Source organism: Halichoeres trimaculatus, unplaced genomic scaffold (assembly GCF_033239565.1).
Source record: "Halichoeres trimaculatus isolate MK-OKI-2021-1 unplaced genomic scaffold, fHalTri1.1 fHalTri1_scaffold_10, whole genome shotgun sequence".
In the NCBI taxonomy this organism is placed as follows: domain Eukaryota; kingdom Metazoa; phylum Chordata; class Actinopteri; order Labriformes; family Labridae; genus Halichoeres; species Halichoeres trimaculatus.
Window position 1 is genome coordinate 38,557,440 of NW_027437187.1, and position 10,000 is coordinate 38,567,439.

Here is a 10,000-nt window from a genome sequence, read left to right on the forward strand (position 1 = left end):
GGGGAGACATCAGTCCTGTTCCCGTCCGCTCCAGCAGCACCTTACCAGCTCCTCAGCCCGGCAGCGCCCCCTCCACCCCCAACAAGACCTCCTCCTCCTCCTCAGCTGTGTGTGAGGCGGAGGAGGAGCGGGGAGACCTGATCCTCTTCTACAACAACGTCTACATCAAACAGATGAGACAGTTCGCCCTCAGATACTCCACCAGTTCGCCCTCTGCTGGGGTAACACAGAACTGCACCTCAGAGTGTTCACAGGAAGTCAGCTGTACAGGCGTCTCCATTAATCTGTATGTGTGTGTGTGTGTGTGTGTGGGTGTGTGTGTGTGGGTGTGTAGGCGGAACCCCCCCCTCTTCTCTCTCCTTACCCCACCCTGAGGACCGGCTCCCCGCGGCGAATGCTCCTGTCCAGCAAACACTCCATCTACATCTCCCCTCACAAGACAAGCTCCGCCCCCTCGCCGATCACCGCCAGGGACAAGATCTGCTACTACATCTGCAGCAGCCCCTCCAACGTGAGGCCCCTCACAGCATGACCCCAACACCCTGACCCTGATTCATCAGATCTCAGTCTGACATATGACACCACATTAGAAGGAGACCGAGGTCAAAGCAACAAAATGAGGGCAGAAAAATAGAAAGAGGTCAAAACAGGATGAGGTCAAAACAAGATGAGGTCAAGAAAACAGAATGAGGTCAAAGAAACAGAATGAGGTCAAGGAAACAGAATGAGGTCAAAGAAACAGAATGAGGGGGAAAAAACAGATCCAAGCAGATAAAACAAAACGATGTCAGAAAAACAGAACGATGTCAGAAATAAGTATGAGGCAAAAAAAAAAAAAAACAAGGACCAAAAATGATAACTGTAGCACCGTGAGCCCTTGAGCAATGCAATTTCTGTATGTGTACACATATTGCAGAATTGACAATAAAAATACATAAAACCATGGGAAAAAATAAATAAAGTCAAAGAGTCAGTATGAGGTCAAAGCTATGGAATGAGTTTAGAGTTAGAAAATGAGGTCAAATAAACAGAAGGAGGAAAGAAACAGAATGGGTCAAAGACAGAATGAGCACAAAGAAACAGAATGAGGTCAAAGCAATGGAGAGAGGTCAGAGAATTAGAATGAAGTCAAAGCAGTATTGTGAGGTCAAAGCAAAAAATTGAATTTTAAGCTAAAGAATGAGGTAAAAAACCAGTGCTTTAAAAACAACAGAGTGAGGTTAGAGCTTTAGATTGAGGTCAAAGCAAAAGCATGGGGTTAAAGGAACGGGTTGTGGCCAGTTCAATCGAATAATGTTAAAGAAATAGCGTAAGGTCAGAAAATATAGAGTGCATAGGATACAAAGCAATATAAAGTGAGGTCAAAGCTATTAGAGTGAGGTCAAAGTGATAAGAGTGAGGTCAAAGTGATTAGAGTGAGGTCGAAGCGATTAGAGTTTGGTCAAAGCGAGTAGAGTGAGGTCAAAGCGATTAGAGTGAGGTCAAAGCGATTAGAGTTTGGTCAAAGCGATTAGAGTGAGGTCAAAGTGATTAGAGTGAGGTCAAAGCGATTAGAATGAGGTCAAAGTGATTAGAGTGAGGTCAAAGCGACAGCGTGTCCTGCTGGGTGCTGAGACATTAATACTGAGTTCTGGTTTTTCCATCTTGCCCCCTCAGCGTCTGCAGGAGATCAACAGCATGATCCGGACCGGGGAGACCCCCACCAGGAAGCGCAGCATGCCGCTGGAGGAGGAGACGTCCCCGAAGAGAGTCTGTCCTGATAACCACTCTGCTCTGCTGCGCCGCCTGCAGGACGTGGCCAACGACCGCAGCTCCTCCCACTGAGTCACATGATGATGATGTTTCCTGTTTTTATCTGACGTTCTTATGAAGTTTAACCGAAGTGAAGGAGAGAGGAAGACCTCTTCTTCTCCTGTTTTTACCTGACTCCTTTAAATGTTTCACTTCCTGTTCCTCCCTCTGAGACTAACCCCAGATTATGACCCGTGTCACAGACGTTCTTCACCCGTCATGAGTTTCTCTGACCGTCAGACGTGTCATCAGTTAAAGGGCTCAGACGCTCCTGATGCCTCAGACTGATCCTGGTCTCTGTGACCCCCTCCCCTCTCTGTCCTGTCATCATGTGTCAGCTGAGTCCTCGTCGTCTCGATGAGAAGTGTGTAAATATTTGTAAAATAGAGAAAAGTTATTTTATGACCCTGCTTCTAAGTTAAGTGCCTTTCTTTTTTACTCCCACGATCATTTCTGAGCAGATCCTCTTTCAGATCCTCTCTGTTCACAAAGAAAATTTGGAGGGAATAAAATCCTTAAAGTGACCTGTTGTTTCTGTGTGTCAGCACTAGGAGGCGCTGTTCCTCAACAATTACACAACATGAACACAAGCTTGGCCGTTTGACTGTTTCTGTACGAGCACCATGAGCTGGAGTTTAAAGTTTATTCACACTAAACCTTTAAAGAGTTTGACATTTAGGGCTGAGTTACCTTCAGTGTTTCTTCTTTCCCAGTTTCAGACAGGCCTCCACAGGGCTGGCCAATCAGAGTGAGGGGGTTTGTGGAGGGGGAGCCTTAAAGAGACAGCACCTTTCAAACAGAGGCTGAAATAAGAGTTTTGAAAAACAGCAGAGATCATGTGAAAATACTACGGTGGCCCCGGAGGGACAACAGACAGTAAAGACTGAAAGTAAACTAAAGAGCATTTCCTGTGTGTTCGTGTGTGTGTGTGTGTGTGTGTGTGTGTGTGTGTGTGTGTGTGTGTGTGTGTGTGTGTGTGTGTGTGTGTGTGTGTGTGTGTGTGTGTGTGTGTGTGTGTGTGACTCCACCCAGAGGACAGAGAGGAGGTGTCAGTGAACGCAGCACTTCCTCTCAGGGCTGATGTGAGGAGGTCACGCTGCGGAGCGACAGACGTGTGTGAGTGTGTGTGTGTATGAGTGTGTGTGTGTTTGTGTGTGTGTGTGAATCTGTCTTTGATCATTTACTTCCTGCAGACACACACACTGACTCTACACGCTCTCACACACACACTCTGAGGTGAGTTTTTGCTCTGTTTTTATCCCTTTCACTTTGCTTCATGTGTGTGTGTGTGTGAGTGTGTGTGAGTGTGTGTGTGTGAGAAGGGGGCGCTTCCTGCTGTGTTAGACTCCACCCGGCTGGTGTGAGAGGAGACAGAAAACAAACAGGACTCTGGTTTTAATCAGGGTTTAACACCTGAGTCCAAAAGATTTAAAACAGGATTCAAACAGGAAGAGACGACGGTTTGAGTCCCTGCTGTTTGACTTCCTGTTTAACCTTAAGACACTTCCTCCTCTGACACACACACACACACACACACACACACACACACACACACACACACACACACACACACACACACACACACACACACACACACACACACAGAGGTAACAGGTCTATGTCTTCACCTGTATCTCTAAGGAGAGTGTCACAGGAGGAACCAGCAGACCTGGGTCAAACCACCAGAGACCACCTGCTGTGGTCTGCCTGACACGAAAACACAACAACTCTGTAACAAAAAAAAACAGTGTTTACAGAGAAACGCTGATGGACTAAAAATGCTGCAGTGAGCATGCCAGGCCTGTAGGTGGAGCTATGACTGTCTTATCCAGAAGCAGCTTTTGGTAGATCTCCTCTGAAGTAGAGTTGATCATCTGGTGTGTTGGTGAAAGCTCAGAGCAGAAGTGGAGCAACAGATGCTCATTGAGTTAAAGACAGTCACAGATTCAGCAGATTGAGCAGAACAAGCTCAACACGGTCTGAGGACTGAGCTGATTCTGGTTCACCTGTCCATCATGAGGTCTGACCCCTGCCACGCCTCCTCACCATAGTTTCTGTGATTTTCCATCAGCTGCTGGTCTGACAGCAGAACCAGGGACCCTGCAGACCAGACAAGGTGGACCTGATGGATCCAGGTTCTCTCTGATCTCTGACTCAAAGTTTAACCCTTTAAATAAATGAGCTAAAGAGATCTAATACACACTGTGTGTGTGTGTGTGTGTGTGTGTGTGTGTGTGTGTGTGTGTGTGTGTGTGTGTGTGTGTGTGTGTGTGTGTGTGTGTGTGTGTGTGTAGAGGAACCTCCCAGTGGTTCCAGTCAGACCACTGCGGAGCTGCAGCAGAACCTGAGAGCCATGAAGAGGAGACAGAGGCCGGTCCGCCTGCTGTTTGAGATCCCCAAGAGCCGGATCATCGAAGACCCTCTGAGCAAACACGTGGTGAGAGGAGACCACATGCTAATAACACGCTAACAACATGTGGTGAAAAGAGACCACATGCTAATAACACGCTAAGAACATGAGGAGAGGAGACCACATGCTAATAACATGCTAACAATATGTGGTGAAAAGAGACCACATGCTAATAACACGCTAACAATATGTGGTGAAAAGAGACCACATGCTAATAACACGCTAACAGCACGTGGTGAAAAGAAACCACATTCTAATAACACGCTAAGAACATGTGGTGAAAAGAGACCACATGCTAATAACACGCTAACAACACGTGGTGAAAAGAGACCACATGCTAATAACACGCTAACAATATGTGGTGAGAGGAGACCACATGCTAATAACACGCTAAGAACATGAGGAGAGGAGACCACATGCTAATAACACGCTAACATCACGTGGTGAAAAGAGACCACATGCTAATAACACACTTAGAACATGAGGAGAGGAGACCACATGCTAATAACACGCTAACAACACGTGGTGATGAGACCACATGCTAATAACACGCTAACAATATGTGGTGAAAAGAGTCCACATGCTAATAACATGCTAACAATATGTGGTGAACTAAGAGCACATGTTAACAACACGCTAACAACATGTGATGAGAAGAGTCCACATGCTAATAACACGCTAACAACACGTGGTGAAAAGAGACCACATGGTAACAACACGCTAACAACATGTGGTGAGAGGAGACCACATGCTAACAAATCAAGAATAGCATGCTTAAAACACAGTTTTAACATTTTAATAACAGGTACGAAAATGACAACACATCTAAACTCCTTGTTAACATGTTAGCATGCACTGAAATGCTCTAATCACAGGTTTTAACAGGCTGGAAGCCATCTGATCAATCAAAGGATAAATCTGTCTCCGTTTGAGACAAAGAAGTGGACACAGTTAGCTAAAGTTAGCTTAGCATAAAGACTGAACATACTTAGAATGACTAAGAGAAGTTGTTAGCTTATCTTAACCCTGAAACCATGGACAAACAATCAGCTTCATTTAGCTTTAGGAATAAAAAAGGTTGATGCAGCTAACTTAGCTAAGCTCCAAGGCTAAGCTAGTACAATATAAGCCTAGCTTATTTTAGCTTAGCTAGGTTAGGTTAAGCCAAAGACTAGAAACCAGAGGCTAAAAATAGGATCTGAAAACCTGGACCAGAAGGATTCAGTCAGCCAAGCTTAGCTTAAGTTAGCTTAGCATATAGGCACAAAAAGAGGGAGTTAGCTGGCTAACTCAGTAACACCTAGCTAACCAGAAACAGGGAAACAATCTGTTTATTTAATGTAAACACAAAAAACAGGAATGAAGAGCTGACACAGATTAGCATAGATGCTAACTATCATTCTGCTCCCCTGATGTCTTCCTGTCACTTCCTGTCACTTCCTGTCCCTGTCTGTCACTTCCTGTCCCTGTCTGTCACTTCCTGTCCCTGTCTGTCACTTCCTGTCCCTCTCTGTCACTTCCTGTCCCTCTCTGTCACTTCCTGTCCCTGTCTGTCACTTCCTGTCCCTCTCTGTCACTTTCTGTCCCTCTCTGTCACTTCCTGTCCCTGTCTGTCACTTCCTGTCCCTCTCTGTCACTTTCTGTCCCTCTCTGTCACTTCCTGTCCTCTCTGTCACTTCTTGTCCCTCTCTGTCACTTCCTGTCCCTCTCTGTCACTTCCTGTCCCTCTCTGTCACTTCCTGTCCTTTCCATCACTTCCTGTCCCTGTCTGTCACTTCCTGTCCCTCTCAGGTGTATGAGGTTGTGGTGATGCGCTCTGGCAGCTTTGATTCTCGCCGTGTGTCGGTGGAGCGGCGTTACAGCGACTTCCTGCACCTGCACCATCGTCTGACGGAGCAGTTCCAGGAGGAGCTGGAGGACGTGGTTCTTCCTCGGAAACACCTGACGGGGAACTTCACCGCTGAGCTGATCTCGGAGCGCCGCGTGGCTCTGCAGGACTACCTGGCTCACCTGTACGGCGTGCGCTGCGTCAGACACTCCCCGCTGTTCTCGGACTTCTTCACGGACCAGGAGCAGAGGCGAGCCCACGGTCTGCTGCGAGCCGGACAGTTCTCGGCAGCCGTGGAGCAGCTGCAGGTGGTCTTAGAGATCCAGGAGAAGCTGCTGCCGTGGCAGAGACCCGCCCTGATCGTGCCCACGCTGTCCGCCCTCGCCGTCTGTCACCGGGACCTGGAGGAACCGGAGAAGGCCTTTGCTGCGGCTCACAGAGCTCTGCCCCCGGTCCGACGCTACGGACTGAAGGACCACAGAGCCGGTCTGCTGGAGCTGCTCCTGGACGTGGGCTACCAGCTGGGGCGTCCCGTGGCCCAGGTTCAGGAGGAGCTGACGGCTCTGAGGGACGCTGAGAGGGGCGAGGTGTCCCTACGCTCCCTGAAGGAGATCGTGGTCCAGGAGTTCCTCTGAGGGGCAGCGTGGAGTCCAGAAAGCCAACAGGACCCCAGAGACCTGAACGGTTTCATCAAGTCCAAAACAGACCTCAGACGTCGACCAGGTCCAAGAACAGAAACACTGTCTCATGTCCAGCAGGGGGCGACTCCTGGACTGTTTGTCAGACTGCAGTCATTCTTGGTCCTCCTGAGACCATTTGGACCCTGAGTACACGTCCCTCATGAGTCCTGACGTCACACCAGCAACACTAACGTCAGACGGTCGCTGAGGAAGACGAGAAGTGAAGAAGAAGAAACTGATCTTCTTCTGGTCTTAAAGCGGGGTTAACTTCACCAGAGCCACAGGATCCAGACCAGACCAGGATCACAGAGAAGAGGTTTTTCCATCAGCCGTAGAAATAAAAAGTCCTTTTCAGATTTTTCTCTGATTAACGATTAAACTTTGGTCTGAAATTAAAAACTGAGTTTGATGATTCTGCTGTGATGTGATTTTACCGCCTTTGAAATGTTTGATTCACAGAAACAGGATCCTTAAACCTCTCCCTGAATCTGTTACTTTTTATTTTTAGTGAATGTAAAATGAACTTTTAACCATCTGAAAACAATGAAGGGACCAAAAACAAAAACTACAGTAACTTAAAAGAAGTCCTCTCTGAAATCTAACTGCTCTGTTCTCTTGATTAATTTTTTCTCTTTATTTATTTCGTCCTCTATCTTTAATTTAACTCATGTGTTATCGTATTGTTGCTGACTCACTGACTGAAATAAAATGCTTCATCCATCAGTCTCTCTGTGTAACAATAACTGAAATGTAAAGATGGACCCATGGTTTGTAAATTTATGAAAAGTTAGTGTCTGTAGATCTGCTTCCAGGAACTTCCAGAGAAGTTGACCACAGACAGACACACTACAGACCACAGCTCACCTTCACACACCTGGTGAACTGTGGGGGCATTCAGTGGAGAACAGCTCCACCCAGCGGTCAACAAAGAAGAGCAAGGCAAACACAGCCATTGTTTTCCCATTTAACATTCAGAGAAATAAAAAGTTTCTAAATCTCAATTTGTGTCATAGAATTCTTTAACAGGAAACAGAAACTTGATAATGATGAATTAAATCAAATCAAAACCAACAGATGAGAAGAAACAGCTCAGGAATTTAAATATGGCATCAAAAGATAATTCAACAAACAGACAGGACATTTAGAAAAGATAAAACACAATAAAAACAGATTTAAAATCTCATATTTTTAAATTATATGAATTATTCTAACCTGTCAGATCCATAGGATGCATGTGAGACAGTCATGTGTTTTAGAAACATGAAAATATAAAGTTTTAATCAATTAAACTTAATAATAATGATAATAATAAAAACATTCAGTTCCGTATAAAAACAGTACAAACCGAGGAGACGTCGTGTCGCCGTCTTTCCGGGTTTCTAGTTCGGTTATGGAGAATTAATCTCACTGTTTTGATCATCATTCATATCACAGATCGATTCATCAGCCTGCTAACTGCTAGCAGCTAACTGCTAACCACTCGACGCTCGGCTGCTTCTGCCTCTGTGTTCGCAGCAGCTGCGTGTCCGTGGGTCCACATCTCGTGGTGTTCAGCCCCACGGCCTCGTGTTTCCTCACTTCGTCTCTCTGAACGCTGAAAAATGTCCAACGACTCCGTGAAGCTGTCCCGGAACCTGCTGCGGATGAAGGTGAGGCCTGCTAACAGCTAACAGCTAACAGCTACCTAGCTGCTCGCTGTGGTCAATGCGCGAGGGGCGCTGCGCAGAACTCCGTTCACTAATCTGACTATTATCACTTCACCGCTCTAAAAGTAACTCAGAGTCCTTCCAAACATCGATAGAGGGAAGTTTTCATGTTAAACACGAATCAGCTGATTAATCGGCTTTGATCTGAGCGCCCAGACACGTCTTTAATTTGTTTGAATCATGAAATCATGTCGCTCACACGGACTCACCGCTGCGTGTTCTGATGGGCTCACACGGCCCTGCGCTGGTCACCGGCGGGAGTGAGGTTTGGTCGATGAGAGAAACCTGCTCTTCCTCAGTTTAAACACGTGTGTGTGTGTGTGTGTGTGTGTGTGTGTGTGTGTGTGTGTGTGTGTGTGTGTGTGTGTGTGTGTGTGTGTGTGTGTGTGTGTGTGTGTCCACAGTTCATGCAGAGGGGTCTGGATGCTGAGACCAAGAAGCAGCTGGAGGAAGATGAGAAGAGAATAATCAGTGATGAGCACTGGTATCTGGACCTGCCGGAGCTCAAGGCTAAAGAGTGAGTTTGTCCATGTGACGTCCCCAGCCAGAGTCACTAATTAGCTTTAATAAAGCTTTAATAAACATCCTGTCCGAGAGGTTAACGTCTGACTCCCCCTCAGGAACCTGATCATCGAGGAGAAGAGCTTTGTTCCCTGTGAGGACCTGATGTACGGACGCGTCTCCTTCAAAGGCTTTAATCCAGAAGTGGAGGTGTGTTTGGGTCCACCTGTGTGTGTCTGAGCTCTCTGCAGGTCTCTGCTCAGTCTGCAGCGCTGACAGGACAGCAATTTGTTTTTAATGTTTGTTTATTTTAATGTTTGTTTGTTTTTAACGTCTGTTTGTTTGTTTTAATGTTTGTTTATTTTAATGTTTGTTTGTTTTTAACGTCTGTTTGTTTGTTTTAATGTTTGTTTGTTTTTAACGTCTGTTTGTTTATTTTAATGTTTGTTTGTTTTTAACGTCTGTTTGTTTGTTTTTAATGTTTGTTTGTTTTTAACGTCTGTTTGTTTGTTTCCTGTGTGTTTGTTGCAGAAGCTGATGGCTCTGATGAATCCTAAAGATGACGCCCAGGAGGAGGAGGACGTGAGCCGGATGCTGACAGACGTGACGGATGAGGAGATGGCTCTGAGGTGAGGATTGGTTCGGTCAGGACGAGCTTCAGTGCGTCAGGTTTTCACTTCCTGTGTTTTCACTTCCTGTCTGTCCTGTGTTGCGTTCAGGTACGAGAGTCTGGTCGGCAGCATGAAGAAGAAGTTTGCCAAGAAGCGAGAGCGAGCGGCGGTGGAGGAGGAAGACGTAAACCAGAACGTTGCAGAAACAACCACGAAGAGAGCGTTTCTGAAGCCTCAGGACTGAGACAGGAAGTGACCATGGACTCTAACACTTTTTATACCGAACTAAAGACTCTGTTTTTTTTTTTTCTGTGGACGTTCTGCAGAGCTGTTTGTGTCCGAGCAGCCGCAGCAGGACCTGAAATCACTCTGGGTGTTATACATCCTGGTTTTTAAAGAGGAACAGGAAGTGATGTCACTGCCTGAGCAGCGTGATGAGCAAATGTTCAATAAACTGAAAGGTCGCTGCATCT

General features: G+C 46.3%; 3 protein-coding genes across 4 annotated transcripts in view; all 3 read left to right on the plus strand.

The window, feature by feature from the left end:
- Positions 1–2,344, plus strand: part of rbl2 (retinoblastoma-like 2 (p130)) — a 10,811-nt gene extending 8,467 nt beyond the window's left edge. Inside the window, exons 20-22 of one of the 2 annotated variants that reach the window (XM_074677459.1) lie at positions 1–221; positions 335–511; positions 1,657–2,344. In XM_074677459.1, coding sequence (XP_074533560.1) covers positions 1–221; positions 335–511; positions 1,657–1,824 — 566 coding nt within the window. In that variant the 3' untranslated portion in view covers positions 1,825–2,344. The remainder of the gene's footprint in view (positions 222–334; positions 512–1,656) is intronic. The other variant, XM_074677458.1, reaches the window with a different exon arrangement.
- A 537-nt stretch (positions 2,345–2,881) lies between these two features.
- snx20 (sorting nexin 20) lies at positions 2,882–7,443 on the plus strand. The gene is made up of 4 exons (XM_074677955.1): positions 2,882–3,027; positions 3,863–3,926; positions 4,086–4,228; positions 5,993–7,443. The coding sequence occupies exons 2-4, from the start codon at positions 3,917–3,919 to the stop codon at positions 6,662–6,664; spliced, it is 825 nt and encodes a 274-aa protein (XP_074534056.1). The 5' UTR covers positions 2,882–3,027; positions 3,863–3,916; the 3' UTR covers positions 6,665–7,443.
- Positions 7,444–8,187: 744 nt separating this feature from the next.
- Positions 8,188–10,000, plus strand: part of mphosph6 (M-phase phosphoprotein 6) — a 2,295-nt gene continuing 482 nt past the window's right edge. Inside the window, exons 1-5 of the mRNA XM_074677831.1 lie at positions 8,188–8,358; positions 8,820–8,932; positions 9,036–9,126; positions 9,448–9,545; positions 9,636–10,000. The exon at positions 9,636–10,000 is cut by the window's right edge and continues 482 nt beyond it. Coding sequence (XP_074533932.1) covers positions 8,311–8,358; positions 8,820–8,932; positions 9,036–9,126; positions 9,448–9,545; positions 9,636–9,771 — 486 coding nt within the window. The 5' untranslated portion in view covers positions 8,188–8,310 and the 3' untranslated portion in view covers positions 9,772–10,000. The remainder of the gene's footprint in view (positions 8,359–8,819; positions 8,933–9,035; positions 9,127–9,447; positions 9,546–9,635) is intronic.

Excerpts from the sequence above, each read along its gene's own strand:
- snx20 (XM_074677955.1), top strand. Across the intron at positions 4,229-5,992 it reads ACCCTCTGAGCAAACACGTG|GTGTATGAGGTTGTGGTGAT; the intron begins GTGAGAGGAGAC and ends TGTCCCTCTCAG.